This window comes from Nicotiana tabacum, chromosome 7 (assembly GCF_000715075.1).
Source record: "Nicotiana tabacum cultivar K326 chromosome 7, ASM71507v2, whole genome shotgun sequence".
In the NCBI taxonomy this organism is placed as follows: Eukaryota; Viridiplantae; Streptophyta; class Magnoliopsida; order Solanales; family Solanaceae; genus Nicotiana; species Nicotiana tabacum.
This window is the reverse complement of record NC_134086.1, coordinates 167217256-167238673: the sequence shown is the minus strand read 5'-3', so window position 1 is coordinate 167238673 and position 21418 is coordinate 167217256. Positions and strand designations below refer to the sequence as shown.

Here is a 21418-nt window from a genome sequence, read left to right as displayed (position 1 = left end):
ACAAAATTCTAGAAATTGGTCAAACCCGACCCCGGGCCCACATTTTGGAATTTGACAAAATTCACAAAACTAGAATCCTTATACCCTCACGAGTCTAACCATATGAATATTATCCAATTCCGATACCATTTGATCCTTCAATTCATCATTTTACATTTTTAAAAGATTTCACAATTTTCTTCCCAAATTCCATCCCAAATCACGAATTAAATGATGAATTCAATGATGGATTCATGTACTCTAGCCAAATCTGAGTTAGAATCATTTACCCCGATGAATTTCTTAAAAACCTTCGAAAAATCGCCAAAATCCGAGCTCTCTAGGTCAAAATATCAAACAAAATCCAAAACCTCGTATTTATAGAGTTCCCCACATATTTCCACCTCTGCGGACCGCACAAAATCGACCGTGGTCCGCACAAAACCAGTGCGGTCCGCACAAAAATGACCGCGGCCGCACAGGCTTTCCTCTGCAGTGACAGACTTTAGTATTTTGGCCATAACTTTCGCTACAAATGTCCAAATTGCATTATATTTACCTTACTGAAAACTAGACACGAAGGGATACAACTTTCATTTTTGAATCATCTCAAAATTCCTTGTAGATCAAAAGATATGAGCTTCCGAAGTAGGACCATAGAAATGTCCCCCACCGCGGCCGCACTGCATTTTGTGCGGTCCGCACAGCACCTACCGCGGCCGCACTTTATTTTGTGCAGTCCTCACAGCAAATATCGCGGTCGCACTTCTTTTTGTGCGGACCGTGCGGGTGGGTTCCGAGGTCTGCAACCCTTCTGGACCTGCTACAACTATGACTTTCGGCCTAAAACATCTCGGAACCTACCCGGAACTTCAAACCAATTGTACCAATACATCCCATGACATTGTTCAAACTTGTTCAAAACTTTGGAACGCTCATAACAACATCAAATCACCAATTTAACATATGATTCAAGCCTAAGAACTCCAAGAACTCTTAAATTATGCTTTCGATCAAAAAGCCTACCAAATCTCGTGCGAATGACCTGAAATTTTGTACACACATACCAAATGACACAACGAAGCTACTGCAACTCTCGGAATTCCATTCCGACCCCTATGTCAAAATCTCGCCTATCAACCGGAAAACGCCGAAATCTCAATTTCGCCAATTCAAGCCTAAACTTTCCACGGACTTCCAAAATGCATTCCGATCACACTCCTAAGTCCCAAATCACCTAACGGAGCTAACCAAACCATAAAAATTCCAATCTGAGATCAAATACACACAAGTCAAATCTTGGTCAAACCTTTCAAATTTTAAGCTTTCAACTAAGACTGTTCTTCCAAATTCATTCTGATTAACCTGAAACCCAACACCAACGATTTACATAAGTCATAATACACCACACGGGGCAAGTCATGCCCGAGAACTGGCGAGCGAAGTGCAAAAGCTCAAAATGACCGGTCGAGCTGTTACAGGTTTGTATTAGAGAGAACTTGAATTGTTTTCTTGGAGAATTACAAATGAATGACCCCATTTATATACTAGTCTCCTAGGGATAGTATGTAAATATTAATTGTTATACAAGTCCTTAATATTTACAAAATAAGGGCTTTCTCTAGAACTCTCTACAAACCTAGAAGATTCCAAGGACTTTCCTAGCAAATCCATATGGATCTAGGGTCTTTCTAATGAAATATCCAGACTTTTCTAGAATCTTCTCGCAAGTGCTAGCCTTGCTCCCACGTAAGTTTCCACATAGCATTAATATTGCTAAATGACGCCTATATAACATGATAACATGGCAGGTCATCACATTGATCTATGTGCTTTTGGGCGGTGGGAAGAGGATTCAAAATACACCGTACATCTAAGACAAAATATTCGCCCATGCACTATGAGACGAGACGCGAGGCAACTACTGTGGGAGCTGACATGCGTAGCAGTAGTTTTGTAGCTTTTACTAAATGTGGCAAATGGAGTTATTGTGCAAATTAAAGCAATGAAAACGTGGGACCATAAATTCTTGGACATACATGTCATGTGCAGTGCAAGAGAAGAAAACTGGGCGTCACATTCTTTTGCTGTCACCGTCTCTTCGTTACACACCAGCCCCAACCGCCCTCAGTATTCTTTCTCTACGTCACATTTGCCATACTTCAATATATCCTTTGTTTGCTCAATTCACGGGTTGAATTAAAATCGGAAGTGCTTGGAATTCACTGCACTCAAGTTTCAAAACCCTACTTTAATAAGTGACTTCCATTCTTTGAGTCACTTTTCTTGGGGTTTCAATGGAAGATTGTGAATGGGTTCTTGTAAAGGAGCCCACAGACAGAGATATATGGAGCCCAAGTTTGAAAAATGGTGAAGAAAGTTCTTCTTCGAGGCCTCTGGAGATAAGGTTCAATGAGGCAGCTAAGCATTGGACTGATGCTCTTCCCATTGGTAATGGCCGGCTTGGTGCCATGATTTGGGGTGGTGTTTCATCTGAAATTCTCAATCTTAATGGTAAGCTGCTGGTTTCCTTGGTAATGCATGTGTCTTTCATCTGTTAATATGGTTACTTGGGGTTTTAGAAATAAAGATTTCTTTGAGGAATTCCTATTAGAAAAGACCTGATATTAACTTGCACTAGTTGCTTTTGTGTTACCATTCAGGATTTATATTTTTCGACCCGTTTAAACATGTTTTGTTTAACCTTTGAATTTAAAGAGCTATCTTAGAGTATTTTGGTTTTAGGCAGAGAGCATTACAAACTGAAGTTTCTTTTGTGATTTGTTTAGAGGACACACTCTGGACTGGAACTCCTGGGGATTATACTAAACCTGAAGCTCCAAAGTCATTGGCTGAGGTCAGAAAACTTGTTGATAATGGCCAATATGCTGAGGCTACTGAAGCGGCTGTACAATTGACGGATAATTCCCCTGATGTGCGCTTCTTTATTAGCTTGGTTTTTATTTACCATCACGCCTTCGTCCTTTGTTTGCATCATTCAACTTTTAATGGTTTGGTTTTGATCTTTGGTATAAAATAATAATTTAAAAGAAAACCCCAAGCCTCATTGTTAAACACATAGATACTCTATATAACAAAGAGAAAATGAAGTGAACTAATGAAGAGATAATCACTATGAAAATAAATAGTCCATTGATGTTGAAATTTGATTTTCCGTCTCACTCTTTGTTTAATTCTATGTTTCACTTAAATGACAATGTTACCAAAGAGGTTACAAATAATGGAATAGAGCGGGAACTTTACCAAGTTGCATGTTGTGATCACATTAAGAGTTTTATGCTCTATATGTGAATTTTAAGTTTGCATCTGTATGTTCTAGTCTATATTAAAATCCTTAGAAACCACCCACCCAGCTCCATGAAATTATTTAAAACAAAGTAAATGGCGTGTGGACGGTAGTTTGCTCTTGTTTCCGAAAAACAAAAGAGTATGGAGTAGTTTGAGTGGTTCCCATCAAGCACTTGCAGAGGGTTAATCCCGAAGCGGCTAAGTCCCACAACTGTGTTACATTATACCATGAAGACCTTCATAAAGCCACTAAGGTGTACCAATACTTGCACAGATTCCGACATTAATAAGGCTACTAAGTTATATCGATTCGACACCTGTTACATTATGCCTTGAAAAAAGTATGAGAATATTAATGGAACAGTCTGATCTTGCTATTGTTAGTAGCCTTATGAAGGTATTGAGGAATTAATGTAACACGGTTATTAGCCGTTGCAGGGATTAACCCTCTGCTGATACATGAAGTCCCATTTATTTCTTGGCTTGCTTAAGCCATGTCTCCTGACACCTAGGGGCTGGTACAGACGCAGGGACCAACTTTGTAGGAAGTAGATGAGGTTTCCTTCTTAAATCTTGACAAGGTGAAGAAGAGTGCACTCTTTAACTAGATTTCCTAATAACCGTTCTTTTTTTTTTTTGCTGGGGCAAATGTCAATGGACAATGGTGAAGGTTTACCAGCTCCTTGGAGATATTAAGCTGGAGTTTGATGATTCTCATGGGACATTTCAAGAAGAAAAGTATGAGAGAGTGTTGGATTTGGACACAGCAACAGTGAAAGTAAACTACTCTGTGGGTGATGTAGAATTTGCAAGGGAATATTTTGCATCAAATCCAGATCAAGTGATTGCAGCAAAGGTTTCCGCAAATAAGCCGGGGTATTTGGCTTTTACTCTATCTATGGATAGCAAAATGCATCATCATACTTATGTCAGTGGAAATAATCAAATTATTATGGAAGGAAGTTGCCCAGGCAAAAGAAAGCCCCCCAAGGTGGACGCAAATGACAATCCCAAGGGAATTCAATTTACAGCAATTCTTGACTTACAGATCAGTGGAGGCTCAGATAATCTACAAGTTTTGGACAATAGGAGGTTCCGTGTCGAGCATTGTGATTGGGCTATTATCCTTCTAGTGGCCTCTTCATCATTTAATGGACCTTTTATTAAGCCTGCGGATTCAAAAAGGGATCCCAAGTCAGAGTGTTCAAGCATGTTGAATTCAATAAAGAAGTTTTCATATTCTGAATTGTATGCGCGGCACTTGGATGACTATCAGAAGCTGTTTCATCGAGTTTCACTGCAGCTGTCAAAAAGCTCAGACAGCGTAGCAAAAGAAAGTGGTAGAGTTTCGACTGCAGATAGGGTGAAATCCTTTAAAACTGATGAAGATCCATCTCTAGTTGAGCTTCTATTCCAGTATGGTCGATACCTGCTTATTGCTTGTTCACGTCCTGGTACCCAGCCAGCGAACCTGCAGGGCATATGGAACTGCATGTTAGAGCCACCATGGGAGTATGTCCTTCATAAATATTTTTAGTTCCTCTTTAGCTTTTTGAATGTATAACTCTTTTAGTCTGGACCCTCTCTTTATAGCTTTACTTTACAGTCTCTCTTCATGTTGTAAAAATCAAGATTGTTTTGAATTTTACTTTCTCCTTTTCAGTTGTGCCCCTCATTTGAATATCAATCTTCAAATGAACTATTGGCCTGCACTCTCGTGCAATCTTAAGGAGTGTCAAGAACCTCTTTACGACTACACAACATCTCTGTCCCTCAGTGGATGCAAAACTGCAAAAGTAAGAGCTTTATTCTCATCCTGCATGCTCAACTCTTTGTAAATGTCATTTCTGTGCATATCAAAACATGCTTTGTATGTCTGGAGATGTACACAAAGCAGCATCCCTGTTAAGAGCAGAATCTTATAATGTATGCAAGTGAATAGCTTACGCCCTCTGTTAATGAGTAGGGCATACAGCTGCAGTGCAGGAAGATTTTAATCCTTTCTATCCCTTCTGCTCTTCTATCCCACCCCACCAAAATGATAACCCGTGTACTTGGATAAGCTGTGAAATTTTGTTTCTGAGTACTGGTAATTTGCTGTATGCTAGAAAATTTTGGAATCCTTATATTGTACTATCCTCCAGTAATCATGAGTATATGAGTTTGTTGCTAGTATCTTGTGACGGTTAAGGTCCTTGACATTTCTTGTCATATTATGTGTGCAACCCTCATGTATTTAGTTACAGTACATTACAGGTGAACTACGAAGCATCAGGTTGGGTTGCTCATCAAGTGTCTGATATATGGGCAAAAACATCCCCAGATCGAGGTCAGGCTGTTTGGGCTCTGTGGCAAATGGGTGGAGCTTGGATTTGCACCCATTTATGGGAGCATTATACTTACACATTGGATAAAGTAATAGTCTCTTAATGCAATTTCCATCTCTTTTGCAGACACATTGTTTTATATGATATAGGCCTTTTAATTACTTCGCGGTGCAGTTTTAACACTTCCCGTTGTTTTGACTTTTGGCCACCTATAGAAATAGAAGGCCAGTTGCCTGACTTAAGCAAATTCTTGGTCAATCAAGGAATAAGAATTGCTTGACTTTGGTTTCCTTACTGGCACATTAGTTATGGTAATAAAAGAAATTGAAGCATTATGAAGGGTTCACATGCTACTGCTAATACCATGATCCTAAAAGGAGAAGAACTATGAGAAAAGGATTTTGTATTCTAACTATTTGTTGATCCATCGGAAGCACAAGAATATCGTGCTTGCATAAGTTTAGGACAAGCACTCTATTTCCTTAACGTGAAAATTATACTGCAACCATTGTTTGACAGTGTGCATCTTCTGCAAATATATAGGCGTTTTTGGCAAATAAGACTTATCCCTTGCTGGAAGGTTGTACTTCATTTCTGTTGGATTGGTTAATTGAAGGCCGCGGAGGTTATTTGGAAACCAACCCATCAACCTCTCCTGAGCATGCTTTTATTGCACCGGATGGTAAGGCTGCTAGTGTGAGCTACTCATCAACCATGGACATGTCAATCATTAAAGAAGTTTTCAGTGACATTGTCTCTGCTGCTGAGGTCGATTTTCTTCTTGATTTAGTGACATTTTAGCTTTTTGTTTCTCTTTTCGGCACCTTATTATGTATGTTATCACATATACTTACAAATATGATGCCACATATACCTTATTGAAAAATGAAAATAAAATATTTGTGCAACATATAATAAGTTCAGTTCTTGTTAGCAGGTACTTGGAAAAAGTGATGATGATCTAATTAAAAGAGTTCTTAAAGCTCAACCTCATCTTTGTCCAACCAGAATTGCAAGGGATGGTTCTATCATGGAATGGGTATGTGATGAAGCACAGATTCCTTACTTCTTGGTGGTAGAATGGTCTTCATAGTATTGAGCTGCTTATGAGTAACAAGTTTTAACAAACTTTAATTTGAGATAACGTTATCGTTAGTAATTCATACTATGGGTGTAATGGCAGGCACAAGATTTTGAGGATCCAGAGATTCATCATCGTCATGTCTCACACCTTTTTGGCCTCTTCCCAGGGCACACAATCGGTGTACGGGGAACTCCTGCCCTCTGTAAAGCGGCAGATTATACCCTATATAAAAGAGGTTTGTTTTGGGATATGAGTTGGAGATCATTTCGACTCTTCTAGTTGACTCCTGAAATTGGCTCTAGATTAACTTTTTTGTTGCCTGTGATTCTATAAATCGTACTTCCACAAAGGTGTTCTCCTTATTGTCCAACCTTAAAAAACTTCCAAACATTTTTATAGCAATATAACCATGCATTACGGGGAACTCAGAGGTATTGCAAAGTAAAAATGCTCGGAACTATTGCAACTATGTATGAACCAGAGAAAAGGAGTTCCTCTTGTACAAGAAATAAGGCCATATTTTCAAAAGCGTTTGACTTGCTTCACGTCACTTTCTTCTTGTTCCTCTCGTTTCTTCGTAAGTTCAAATTATGTCATTGAGATGCCATCTGTAGACATCCCTGATTCTATTCTCTTCTATTCTCGTTTGCTGGGGTTTAGACTTTAGAGTGCTTGAGCTTTGGTGCTAGGCTCATACAATTATTTGAAGAATCAAGACTTATTTTTTGAGCAGGGGAGGAGGGTCCAGGTTGGTCAACAACATGGAAAACCGCACTATGGGCGCGTCTTCATAACAGCGAGCATGCATACCGCATGGTCAAGCATCTGTTTGATTTGGTAGATCCTGATCATGAGGCCAACTTTGAAGGAGGTCTCTACTCTAACCTGTTCACAGCACACCCTCCTTTCCAGATTGATGCCAACTTTGGGTAAGTCCTTATTATGAGGTTCCCTGTAATTGTCTTTAGAAAGTTCACTTTTGACGTTGTTGTTACAACAACAACTACGCCTGTTGTCTATATGGATCCATAAAGTCCATCGCTCTCTATTTTGCGCTCATCTAATTTCTTTGACAGTACTGTTGTTAACTGAAACTAATGACATGTCGAGATTTCTGTATGAAATAACATAACTCATGACATTTGCCTATTTAAACGTTGACAAATGACACAACGGATGCTGGATTGCTGAAGGTGCTAATTTGCAAATTTGTTGTTAGTTTTTCTGCAGCAGTAGCAGAAATGCTTGTGCAGAGCACCATGAGAGATTTGTACTTGCTCCCAGCCCTTCCTAGAGATAAATGGCCAAACGGTTGTGTTAAAGGCTTGAAAGCACGTGGAGGTGTGACGGTCAGCATCTGCTGGAATGAAGGAGATCTCCACGAATTCGGCCTATGGTCAAATGGACGGACTACTACAAAACGGCTGCATTACAGAGGGCGTAGTATCGCAACAAAGATACTGACCGGCAAGGTTTACACGTTCAACAAGCAGTTGAATTGTGTGAAAACATACGCTCTCTTCTAGTGGTTCCAAGCTAGCCTGATGGGAATTTGAACTCATTACATGTCACTTTTATTTTCTAGCGGAAGGTAAAATTACCATGTTAATAACCGATTTCCCTTTAATTTAGATGTGATGTTGCCTTCTCTTCCCGCTACTATCAAGTATTATCTGCTTGTGAATGAAAAGGAACCAGATTAGCGATGAAATGTGTTCTACGATGGTAAGTGTAATGAGTTCGGTAGTAAAAGCTTAAAAGTTGAACCAATTAAATTTAAATTTTGAATCTGGTGGTATTGTATTATCCCATGTTATCCGTCACAATCCAAATGGATTGTAGTTCAGAGTCATTTATGCATATTGAATTCTAAAATAGTTCGTACCTTTAACAAGGGTTGAAATGAGTGAGGACTCCTTTGACTAGTTCTGGCTGCAATTGTTAAAGGACCATAATCAAGATCAAGTGAATTTCTGTGGAGAGAGCTACTTTTCTTTTTCTTCTTCGTCCTCCATTAAAGTTAGTTTAGCACTTGATCCTCTTATCCTTTTCCATGAATAGTTTATGAGGACTAGAACCCGCCAAATGGTGATTGTTAAAATTGAAATGTGAAATAGTAGCTAGACACAAAAGCAAAATAATGTTTGAGGCTAGTGACCATTTATTACTTGATATTTGTTTACCACATACGTTCAAAGATTTAATTTGGCATACTTACATCAATAAATAATGATCGGTCATACTGAAATTGTGATTAAATTTTTATTAAAATTGAGGATTCATCAACTAGGACCAAATAAGAGTACACGTAAATATATGTAGCTATATCCATTCTAAGGATTACATGGTTACTCTTGGATGGAATTTCATGTTCAATATCCAATAAGAACGCGTTTTAGGGACAAAATGTACACCAAATATAAAAACAAGGGGACTGGTTAGCCAATAATCATACTAGCGGTTTACTTGGGGCTATTATTTGCAAATGAAAATTTCAGCAAGTACACATCCATTTACCTGGTCATGAGCAGCAGCATAGTATAACCGTAAACCCTAATCTAAACCCTCAAAGAGCATTTTGCTGTGTTTCGAGATTCAAACAGAAAATCTGAGCAGCTATGGCTTGGCGTGGTTCCATTACCAGATCACTCGCTAGGGTTTCCACCTCCCGTTCATCCCCCGCCCTTAACCGCGTCCGCACTCCGCCGATCTCCGCCCCTCGTTCCCACACGCGCCGCTTCTCATTCGCCGCTCCCAGGTCCTCCTCCATCTGTTTTTTGGGGAATTATTGAGTATTGCAACGAAATGGATATAAATAGATATAGAGAATTTAGATATCTGTTCCCATCTAGTTTGGGATTGAGGAACAGTAATTGTTGGGCTTGAATAAGAGAATTAGCAAATGAGAAACAAATTAGACACAAATTATAGGGAATTTATATAGTTAATTAATGCCAACTAGTTTATTTGGGATTGAGGCATAGTAATTATTGTTACTGAGTGAGAAAATAAAACTAGAATTATACAGGTCCAAATAGAGCAGAATGAATATAGAAGATTCATATTGTTTTGTTGTTAAAGTAGCTCCAATATTGTATTTTATATTTGTTTTATCACCCTTATCACAAAAAATGAAAAATAAAGGAGAATTGTTTTATGACAAGTCGTTTATGTCTGATTTGTTATATCTGATTAGGACATTTGGAGCATTGGGGTGTACACAGTCACTTTTGCCGCTGGTGGCAGGAACTCGATTGACATCTCACTTGACAGTCAACATGCGGGCTTGCTGCGAGCTGTATCATGGTACCTTCCAACGTTCTTGTCAGGATCGCTAGTAGTAACTCTTTGTGAGTCTTGTTTCCGTTTTTTAGGATAGAAGAAATAGAATGATTATGTTTGGAAAGCAGTTTTAGAATCTCTCACATGTTTGTGTGCATAACTAGAATGTTGCTTGCCTTTTTGATTGGTGAACTGAGGGGTGTTCTAGTTAAATATTTGTTTTGTTTGTTATAATTGGTTGATAAGAAGGAATTGGGGATTTATAGGGAGGAATGGAAAAGATGGGTGATGTCAGCAGCGCTTCCAAACCTCCAACGGGGCATTTTGCAGCATTGTAGGTTTCTTATATTCCACCTTCTTTTTTTATGGTTTTTGATTGGTAATATAATAGTATCTTAAGTTAGCAATTCAGCATTGTTGATGCAAAAAATTGCATTGAGTCAGAGAAATGATGAGTCTTCAGATTTTTTTTTTTTGAAAAAGTTAACAATTATATTCTTCACCACCCAAAAAACGGGGCTGGTATCTTATATTTACAAGTACAGGCGCTGAAAATCTTACAGAGAGTCTTCAGAATTTGAGTGGCCTTATATGAAATGAAGTGTTACTTTCTCTATGGGAGCTATTCACATATGTGTATGATTTGCAGTTTTCTTTGTGTTGTTAAGTCTTTTCTTATGCTAAACCTTATCATACCTGTCTTCTACATTGTAAATTTAATCTGTATGATCAAAGCTGTTTAGTCAACTTAAGCCTAATGTAATCATTGATGTTTAAGGAGCTAGTAGGTTCTAGACAGTTTTGTTTTTTTGCTCTTTTCTAGTACTTCTACATCTGTGTAAATTTTTAAGTAGTTATTCCGATATATTCCTATTCATTTTGTAGTATCGAGATAACAGAAATTGCCTTATAGTTCAAGACAATTTCTTTTTATTAAGAGTATAATCCATAAGCAGTTCAATCGAAGTGTATAGTGTAGTTCAAGAGGTGACCTATAAGCTATGGAGGAATGCAGTTCAATTGTTTTCCATGGACTAGTAACATAGCATAATGGAGTTATCAACAGTTAACCGAACTGGTAAAATCTTTGGTAGTCAAATGGCATAAACAATCAGGCAGGCATCAAGGAAGTAATCTAAAGGGCATTAAGATTCAAAACAGCACTTAACTAGGTTGGGAGGGGACAAGAAGTCACCGCCAGTGTTTTGAGAGCGAGAAGCGCAAAAAAGCGGCAAGGGCTCGCCTCGCTTCAAAAGCGAAGCGCACGCTTCATTGAAGTGAAGCGCAATTGTTACAAACATAATGTAATAAATATATATATATAAAATTAACTTTATAAACTGAAATACACTTAAAATTAATAAATAAAGGCTAAATAAGAAGAATAAAAGGAAAAGATAAAAAGAAAAAAAACGAGCCTGCCCTAGCAGAGCAGACGAACGGGAAAAAGAAGAAGAAAGAAATGTGAAAAAAAGGAGAAGAAGAAGAAGAAAGAAGAAAAGCCCCCAGGGCCTAGCTCAAGTGGCAAAGGGTGGTGGATTTGTGTCTTATATCACAGGTTCAAGCCCCCACACTATGCAAAGCAAAGCCTGGTATTTAAGTGGAGAAGGGTAGAGGGGCGGCCCCATTATCCACCGAGTTTCGAAGGCTGCGGTTGGTCTAAAAGATCGGCCCCAGACGGATTTCTCGGTCATCAATAAAAAGAAAGAAGAAAAAATTACCTGGACCGGAGGCTGCTAGACGGAACCCTAGAATGAGGTCGATGGAAGGGAAGAAGATAAGAAATGTTTTCAGTTCACTTTGGGGTCTATGTTTTGTATAATAAAAAAAAGATTGGGTTTATTTTTTAAAAATAAAAATAAAAATTGGCCCATGTTGACTGAAGCGATCGCTTTTGCGCTTCTCGCTTCAACACCTGAAGCGATCACTTCTGCTGGTCAAGTCGCCTCGGCTTCAAAAAAGCGAAGGGCTGTCGCTTCGCATCGCTTCTCGCTTAAAGCGATGAAGCGATCACTTTTTAAAACAATGGTCACCGCTGTGGGTGACTAACTCTGTTGTAGCTAGACAAGTTGGAAGATGATCTTTATCACGTATTAGATTTCCTATATTTGGGAAATTCTTTTAGTGCCCACACCTGGGTTCGTCTGATTCGAATTCAATCAGATATAAGAATCAACTATGGTCGCATTAGTAAGATTGTAATGCAACTATACGCAAGGGGATTATGATACGACTGAATCTGGTGTAATGTGTAGCCATTTATTTGTTACAGACAAGCAAGTAAAGTCAGCCATATGTTAAGTCGATAAAAATATAACTAAACATTTAGGTGGGGGAGATACCCCGGTGTGGGTTGGTAAGTTGTGAGTTGGTTCGCATTAGGGAGTGGTGGTTTGAAAGAAGTAATGGTCAACACCATTGTATTTTACTAATAATCTATAACTAAGACCTAGTATGAGCTACGAAACACCAAATAGTAAGATTTGGAAATTCAAGATCCCTTATTGCTACCAAGACACCTATATACAACAGACAGAAAACAGTGTCTCCTTCCCAATTACAGCTTTGTTGGTTTCCTAATTCCATCTTGTGGAATTATCTTATTTGGGCTCAAGAGGGATCGTAAGGTCAGCCAAAAGATATGACATATTTAATAAGTCAGCATCTTATTTCTTTTCTTGAATTTAATTATACTGATCCTAGGTGTGTCCCTAAAACCTGTCAACTTGGAATTGGAGGCATGTACATATAGCGAGTATATACAAGACATACTAACAAGCAGCTTTTCATTCATTCTCCAAAAAAAACAAGCAGCTTTTCATGAGCACCTTTTCTCTAAATAGCTTTCCCCTTCTATTCATTCGCCTGATATAAGTTTAGTGTAATGTACTAGGGCTAGAATCACTCAGATGCACTTGGAATTTTGTAAAATGATGTATACTTCTGATGCAGACCTAGAGATGCACCATTACCTCGATTTGTAACTTCGAGTGCTAAGTGGAGTGCATCATTAAACAAGATTTCTATGTCAAAGAGTATTAGCATGTGTTTTTGGTGGTGGACCTAAATTGCATGAGTTGCTTTTGAAACCTAGCACTATTAGAATTGTTTTAGTAGTTCTATACACTTGTATTGACTGTCTATCAGAAACAGCCTCTCTCTGCCTTTATAGGATAGGGGTAAGGTTGCTTACACATTATCCTCCCCAGACGCCACATATGGGATTAAGCTTGTTTTTTTTTTTTTTTGTTGTTGTTGTTGTTATACACTTGCATTGACTAACACATATAGCACATGATTTGTTTCTACCAGGTACTTGAACACATTACTGGAGCAGCACAAAGTGCATGAATATTATGGTGGTCTTGGGGGGTAAATGCATCTGTGACAATCTGTTTTGGATGCACAAAATAATAGCCGTAGTATTTGTTATTCATCTTCCAAAGAGAGACTAGTAATATCTTTTGCTTGGACCTTGTCAAAATTTAAGTTTGAAACACGAGAGCAAGTCTTAGTGCTCATTCGTGGTTGACCTATTTTATGTAAGCAGTTTAAAATGCTTCTTATTCTGCTTTTCTTTAGCAATCTTGTTTGATGTCATTTTACTAGTGCCGTTGATATAAATTGAGCCAAGGTTATGTTGTCTAATGTGCGCGTACTTTAGGAGCATTTCCAGCCTTTACTGTGGCCATCTTTTATTGTTAGTGCAACAATACACTCAGGGTTGAGCAGATTTGGTTCTTTGGGAGAACTTCTGTAAAATCTTTCCTTCTATGACCTGTGTTTTGGTGTAGATCTGCGATTATTTGTATTCAACACATTAGCGACTAGTGAGAATGATTTTGAAACAGCATATGAAGAAATAGCTTGTAAAGTCGGAAGCACTTGTCAAAAAGAAAAACTCACTCAGAGTAAGATACTGGTTTTGATTTACCGCTTCAAAAGAGGGACAATTCATTTTAGATAGCGTATTGTATTTTTCTTTATCTGCTTCCCCCCCCCCCTTATTTTATGTATCCTTGAGGGTCTTATAATGCTTTAGGTAGGATTATGTAAAACGTGCCTCTCTTTTCGCTTCCATTGTACATTAAAGAGGGTCACACTATTAGTAACGGCTTGAACTGTGAACTGTGAACTTGAACATGAAAACAAAATCTTGGCGATATGATATTTGGTCTTCCACAGCCTTACTCCATCAATGTCACTAGGCTAAGTTAATAATTATTGAAAAATGTTAAACTGGGCAAGGCAGGGTGGGTTAATTTTTTAGCAGGTCAAAGTTAGACCTGCCCCACCCCGCCCCCTATTTACATCCCTAATTGGAAACTGAAACTGGGATTGAAATTGGGCTTCGATCCATCAATATATCTGCTAACTTTCCTTTAAGTAGCAATTTTCTTTTCCTGCATCAATGTACATACTTGCACGAAATTTTCCTTTTTTTTCTTCATTTTCTTTCCTTTAATAGTAATTTTCTTTCATGCACCTACACATACTCACTTTCCATTTGTGATCACAACTTAGTAAACTGCACCACGCTATCACAGTTTTGGTAAATATGGAAAAATAAAAAGCTTATTTCCAACCGTTCAGGGGAAACAAAGCTTTTTTTGGTTCATCAAGTTCAGGTCTACGAATATGAAGAAGTGGTTTTTGCCCTTATTTCTCTAGTAGTCGTTGAAGCATACCTGATAACTGTACATTTGAATAAAACACAAGCTTGAATAAAACACAAGCAACTAGGGGTGTGCATTCGAATCGGTTTATCGATAAATCGAATCGATTATTTGTTATCGGTTTATCGATTTCAAAATTTTCCTTATCGATTTCGATTTCGATTTTGTCCTCTTCGATTATCGGTTTATCGATAAACCGATAAGATACAGTAATTTTTTTTAAAAAAATTTAAATTTTTTTTACCCTTATTCTATAATACCCTTTCCTTTACCCTAAGTCTCTAACCCTATTATTTCCTCTACCACATTTAAGGAATGATCATATTTAAAGCTCAAGTGAATGAAGTTCAAATTAATGGAAAACAGAATTAGCCGTGATGATGTATTTTGATTTTTTGTTTGTTTATACTGTTGGAGTGTTGGTGACATACATTTGATCCCTTACTTTAGTTTCGTTGCATGTGCTTGTTGACACAATTTTTATGTTATAAACGGTGTTCTTCTTATTTTAGCTTCCTTTTGTCCATATTAGTTAGGTGTGTTTGTAGCGATAATACTTTCCGTGGAATCCCGTAAATTTTCTTATTGGTGTAATCGATAACCGAATCGATAAGCCCCAAAAATCGATAAATCGAAATCGAAAAAATCGAAACCTTATTGAAACGATAACGATAAGCATATGTACAAATCGATAATCGATAAGTAATTATCGATAAGGGTCAAAATCGAATCGATAAATCGAATGCACACCCCTACAAGCAACGTCAGCAAATCCGGTTTACTTGCATTGAAGTTAACTATAACACTTGCTACAAGAATTTACACAATTACAATAGACCGATAATGAAGAAATAGATTTATCATTATTTTCTGCATAAACTATACATACCTACCCTATTTTCCTTTTCTTCTAATTTTCTTTTCCTTCAACATCTATACATACCTGCACCATATTTGCCTCTCTTTTTTCTTTTTTTCCTTCCTTTTGTTTGTTCCGAGTCAGAAAAATATTGGCCTTCCATTTTCTTACATACCTGTATCACAATGATGTGAATAAAGAGCATCTGAATGGAAGAAAGAGTGTTTTATATTGGAATTGAGTTAGGTGAAGCGTCCATTTTTCTAAACTGTTCCATGCAGCAAGTTACTGTAAAAAGTGGTAACCTGTAAACTGAAAGCGGCAAGTCATAACTTTTGATCTTTTAAAACTTGAACTTTAGTAAGATTAAATGATAAATTGTTTTTAACTTGATGATATTCATTCGTGGTGTTGACTATTTGAGGTGTACAAAGTTACTATTTGTCTTGCTAGTTTAATTTATTAATCCCAAAATTCATACTCCTAAATATTTTCTCGAAAATAGTGTTGGTAGCTAAAATTGAGTTTCAGATAATTGAGATCCCTCTCCGTCTAACTTTAATAAGAGGTCTTTGAGTTCATATCTTGGCATGAAAAATCTTTCGCTAGAGAGCGTTTTTCTCAATTAGTAGGTTCTCTCCCTCTAACCTGTGGTCCGGTCTTTTTCAGGACCCCGCGCATAATAGGACTTCGTGTTGCGGAAGCCAAATGTATATAGTATGAATAAGTCACAACTACTATACTAAAAATTATGACAGCCACCAAATAATAAATAAGACAATAAAGCAACAATAAAAGGAACACCAGAATTTACGAGGTTCGGCTAATTTTGCCTACTCCTCGAACACAACCAATATTTTATTCCACTCCAAAAATACAAGTGAAATAATACTAAAGAGAGAAGATACAAATGCCTTAAACAGATGAGAAGGCAAATAAGAGGTGTGTTTAAATCCTAAACATTAGGCCTTCTTTTATAGGGGGAAAATCCCCCCAAAATTCAAGAGCCCAACTCCCAACCGATGTGGGACTTTGGCATTTTGCCAAACTTCAACAAATCTCCACCTTGGCAAAATTCCACATCTTCAATTCTCTCTCAATAACAAATTTTGTTGTGTCTTCATCTTCAATCTTCAGTGTTCAACAATGTTGATCAAATCCAAACAATGTTGAAACTTGATCGCAGTCACCACCTTTGTCAGCATATCAGCAGGATTCTCCGTAGTATGAATTTTCTTCACTGTGACTCCTCCTTCTTCTATGATTTCTCGTACGAAATGATACCGAACATCAATATGCTTCGTCCTTGCATGATAAACTTGGTTCTTCGCTAATTGAATAGCACTTTGACTATCACAAAAAATTGTGATACTTTTTTGTTCAACACCAAGCTCCTTTAGCAATCCTTGAAGCCAAATTGCCTCCTTCACAGCCTCTGTAATAGCCATGTACTCTGCCTCTGTTGTAGACAAAGCAACTGTTGACTGCAAAGTAGACTTCCAACTAACTGGTGCCTTTGCAAAAGTAAACACATAACCAGTAGTTGATCTTCGTTTGTCCAGATCACCCGCAAAATTTGAGTCACAATATCCAACTACAGACTGATTGTCTTCCTGCTCAAAAACTAACCCGACATCTATAGTATTATGAATATACTGTAGAATCCACTTCACAGCTTGCCAATGCTCCTTCCCTGGATTGTGCATATATCTGCTAATAACTCTAACAGCTTGTGAAATGTCAGGCCTTGTGCAAACCATTGCATACATCAAGCTACCAACAACATTTGCGTATGGTACCTTTGACATATATTCTCGTTCAGCTTCATCCATTGGCGACATAGTAGTACTTAGCTTAAAATGGGAAGCAAATGGAGTAATAACTGGCTTAGTCTTGTCATCTATGCCAAAACGTTGAAGTACTCTCTTCAAATATTCCTTTTGAGATAAACAGAGTTTCTTTGAACGTCTATCTCTAATTATCTCCATGCCAAGAATTTTCTTTGCCTCACCCAAATCCTTCATCTCAAACTCCTTCTTCAGTTGAATCTTCAACTTATCAATTTCTTCCGAATTCTTGAAGCTATCAACATATCATCAACATATAGGAGAAGATATACAAAAGAACCATCTTTAAGCTTGTGCAAATACACACAATGATCGTATTTGCTTCTCTTGTACCCTTGCCGCAACATAAACTCGTCAAATCGCTTGTACCATTGTCTAGAAGATTGTTTCAATCCGTACAACGATTATTCAAGTTTGCACACCATATTTTCTTTTCCAGCAACTTTGAATCCTTCTGGCTGAGTCATATAGATTTCCTCATCCAAGTTTCCATGTAAAAACGCAGTTTTTACATCCATCTGAACTAGTTCCAAATCCAATTGTGCTACCAAAGCCAACATAATTCTAATGGAGGAATATTTTACAACTGGAGAAAACACTTCATTGTAATCAATTCCTTCCTTTTGAGCATATCCTTTGGCCACCAATCTTGCTTTGTAGCGAACATCTACTTGGTTAGGAAATCCTTCCTTCTTTGCAAATACCCATTTGCACCCAATTGCTTTCTTTCCCTTCGGGAGATTGGCCAATCTCCATGTATGATTCTGATGAAGGGACTGTATTTCATCATTCATGGCAATCCTCCACTTATCTTCTTCTGAACTTTGGACAACATCTTTATAAGTGGTAGGAACATCATCAGCTACAATTGAGGTTGCACAAGCAACTGTCTCTATGAGACGAACAGGTTTCGTTATTGTTCTTTTTAGCCTGCTGGTTGCTATTGATTCAAGTTGTTGTTGAGGTTCCTGAGTTGGAATCTCCTCTACTGGCTCTCCTTCCAGAGGGTAATCTTCATTTGTTTCCTCTTCTGCTTCTTGTGTAGGAAAAATAAATTTCCCCTCAAACTCCACCTGCTTAGAAGCACCTTCATTTTGTTTGGTATCTTCTGTTACCTTATTTACCAAAGTAGATTCATCAAAGGTAACATCCCTGCTGAATATTACTTTCTTTGTCATAGGACACCATAAGCGATATCCTTTGACTCCCGAAGTAATTCCCATAAAAATAGCCTTCTTTGCCCTTGGATCCAATTTTGACTCTGTCACATGATAATATGCAGTTGAGCCAAACACGTGCAAAGAGTCATAATCTACAGCATGCTTTCCATACCATTTTTCAAATGGTGTCTTGCCATCAATAGCAGCAGATGGTAGACGATTAATGAGGTGGCATGCATATGTAATTGCCTCAGCCCAAAATTCTTTGCCCAAGCCAGCATTGGACAACATACACCGTACCTTCTCCAGCAAGGTCCGGTTCATACGTTCTGCCACTCCATTCTGTTGTGGTGTATGTCTGACAGTGAAGTGTCGGACGATGCCATCATTTTGACAGACCTTATTGAAATGATCATTTTTGTATTCACCTCCATTGTCTGTGCGAATACACTTGATCCTCTTGCCTGTTTGATTCTCCACCATCGTCTTCCATTTGAGAAAAATTCCCAACACTTCATCTTTGCTCTTCATTGTATACACCCATACTCTTCGGGAAAAATCATCAACAAAGGTTACAAAATAGTGCTTCCCACCCAATGAAGGTGTTTTGGAAGGACCCCAAACATCAGAGTGTACATAATCCAAAATGCCTTTAGTATTATGGATCGCTGTACCAAATTTAACCCTTGTCTGTTTCCCTTTAACACAATGCTCACAAAACTCTAAGTTGCAAGCCTTTACTCCTTTTAACAATCCTTGATCTGATAGAGTTTTCAAGGATTTTCCTCCAGCATGTCCCAAGCGCATATGCCATAGCTTGGTTGCTTCTGCCTCTTTGTCGTCACTGGATGTCACTGTCGTTGTCCCAATAACTGTACTGCCATGATAGCGGTACATATTATTATTCTTCCGATTAGCCTTCATTACCACTAGTGCACCGGAGCATACTCTCATCACTCCATTTTCTGCAATGATTTTGAACCCTTTTGATTCTAGGGCTCCCACATAGATGAGATTCTTCTTCAAATCCGGTACATATCGAACATCAGTTAATGTTCTGATCATTCCATCATGGTTCCTTAATCGTATTAAACCAATGCCATATGAGGTAAGAGGGATGTTATCCGCTGTGTGGATGACTCCATATTCTCCTTCTTGAAATTCCACGAACCAGTCCCTGTTGGGACACATATGATAGCTACAAGCCGAGTCCATCAACCATATGTCTGATGATGTTGATGACTCTGTTGTAACTAATGAGAAGTCTGAATCATCACAATCAGCTACATTTGAATCCATAATGGCCTTTCCATTGTTATGTTTGGCCTTATTCTTCAACTTCGGACAGTCTTTCTTCCAGTGCCCTTTTTCTCGACAAAAGGCACATTCATCTTTGCTGGGTCTGGATCTTGACTTGGATCTTCCCTTCTTTGTCCTCGTTTGATTTTGAGGACGACCCCTCACAAATAGTGTTTCTCCTTCTCCGCCCTTCTGTTTTTCTCGCTTTCTTTGTTCATAGCTGTACAAAGCCGAACAAACTTCTCTAAGAGAAACTTCGTCATTTCCATGGAGTAGAGTAGTTTCAAGGTGCTCGTACTCATCAGGAAGTGACGCCAACAACATCAAGGCCAAGTCACCATCATCATAAGTTGTATCCATATTTTGCAAATCTGTGACCAACTTATTGAAACTGGTGATATGTTCATTCATCGTGGTACCAGGAACATAGGTGAAGTGAAACAGTCTCTTCTTCATGTACAATTTATTTTGACTATTTTTCTTCAAAAATTTATCCTCCAGTGCTTTCCATAATTTACTTGCAGAAGTTTCCTTTGTGTATGGATATTTCTGCTCTCTAGCAAGGAAGGATCGAATGGTACCGCAAGCAACACGGTTGATAATTTTCCAATCTTCTTCTCCAATAACATTTGGTCTCTTTTCTTCAATGGCAAGATCTAGCCCTTGTTGAAAAAGGACATCTAGAACCTCGCCTTGCCATATCTCAAAATGCCCGGACCCGTCAAAAATTTCTACCGCAAATTTCGCATTTGACACAATTCTTGTCATAAGCGAAGATGTCAATGATGACGTATTATTGACACTTGATGTAGATTCTTCTTGTTTATTGTCTCCCAATTTTGACACAAATATTATTTAATAGCTGACGACACAAATCAAGATTATTTCCTTTCTGATGTAGAAGATCAGACTAAGCTGCAACCACAGAGCATACTCAGGCAGAACCTTAACTCAGTTACCAAGATAAATCTTTTCTGATATGGAAGATCAGACTATGCTGCAACCACAGAGCATACTTAGACAGTACCTTGGCTCTGATACCAATTGTTGCGGAAGCCAAATGTATATATTGTGAATAAGTCACAACTACTATACCAAAAATTATGACAGCCACTAAATAATAAATAAGACAATAAAGCAACAATAAAAGGAACACCAGAATTTACGAGGTTCGACTAATTTTGCCTACTCCTCGGACACAACCAATATTTTATTCCACTCCAAAAATACAAGTGAAATAATACTAAAGAGAGAAGATACAAATGTCTTAAACAGATGAGAAGACAAATAAGAGGTGCCTTTAAATCCTAAACATTAGACCTTCTTTTATTGGGGGAAAATCTCCCCCCCCCCTCCCCTCCAATCTCAACTCCCAACCGATGTGGGACTTTGACATTTTGCCAAACTTCAACACTTCGTGCATCGAGCTGCCTTTTTTTCTCCATCTAACCTTAAGCAAAGGTCTTGAGTTCATATCTTGGTATGAAAAATCTTTCAGTTGAGAGTGCTTTACCTCCATTGGTGGGTCCTCTTATTCTAACTTTAATTTGAGGTCTTGAGTTTACATGTGCCAGAATGGTTGAACCGAAAGAAGAA

The 21418-nt window shown here is 38.1% G+C and overlaps 2 protein-coding genes across 4 annotated transcripts; both read left to right on the top strand.

Annotated features, from left to right (window-relative positions):
* Positions 1–1886: 1886 nt before the first annotated feature.
* Positions 1887–8410, top strand: LOC107826473 (alpha-L-fucosidase 2). 3 transcript variants are annotated; one of them, XM_016653460.2, is made up of 11 exons: positions 1887–2493; positions 2769–2914; positions 3959–4164; positions 4252–4800; positions 4952–5084; positions 5545–5703; positions 6159–6383; positions 6553–6654; positions 6799–6934; positions 7433–7628; positions 7919–8410. In XM_016653460.2, exons 1-11 carry the CDS (start codon positions 2277–2279, stop codon positions 8223–8225), a joined length of 2376 nt encoding a protein of 791 aa, XP_016508946.1. In that variant the 5' UTR covers positions 1887–2276; the 3' UTR covers positions 8226–8410. The 3 variants fall into 3 exon arrangements, 2 of the variants coding, with proteins under 2 accessions (XP_016508946.1, XP_016508945.1); XM_016653459.2 differs by having other exon boundaries at positions 3959–4800; XR_012693685.1 differs by lacking the exon at positions 7919–8410 and having other exon boundaries at positions 3959–4800; positions 6799–7276; positions 7433–7572.
* Positions 8411–9085: 675 nt separating this feature from the next.
* On the top strand, positions 9086–13581 carry LOC107826474 (uncharacterized). Its single transcript, XM_016653461.2, has 4 exons — positions 9086–9457; positions 9896–10005; positions 10248–10315; positions 13294–13581. The coding sequence occupies exons 1-3, from the start codon at positions 9318–9320 to the stop codon at positions 10268–10270; spliced, it is 273 nt and encodes a 90-aa protein (XP_016508947.1). The 5' UTR covers positions 9086–9317; the 3' UTR covers positions 10271–10315; positions 13294–13581.
* The last annotated feature ends 7837 nt before the right edge of the window (positions 13582–21418 follow it).

Bases quoted from the DNA above. Each gene is read 5' to 3' on its own strand.
- LOC107826474 (XM_016653461.2), top strand. From the start codon at position 9,318: ATGGCTTGGCGTGGTTCCATTACCAGATCACTCGCTAGGGTTTCCACC. The intron at 9,458-9,895 runs GTCCTCCTCCAT...ATATCTGATTAG, and splicing joins TTCTCATTCGCCGCTCCCAG to GACATTTGGAGCATTGGGGT. The intron at 10,006-10,247 runs GTACCTTCCAAC...GGGGATTTATAG, and splicing joins TTGCTGCGAGCTGTATCATG to GGAGGAATGGAAAAGATGGG.
- LOC107826473 (XM_016653459.2), top strand. From the start codon at position 2,277: ATGGAAGATTGTGAATGGGTTCTTGTAAAGGAGCCCACAGACAGAGAT. The intron at 2,494-2,768 runs GTAAGCTGCTGG...TGATTTGTTTAG, and splicing joins TGAAATTCTCAATCTTAATG to AGGACACACTCTGGACTGGA. The intron at 7,629-7,918 runs GTAAGTCCTTAT...ATTTGTTGTTAG, and splicing joins CAGATTGATGCCAACTTTGG to TTTTTCTGCAGCAGTAGCAG.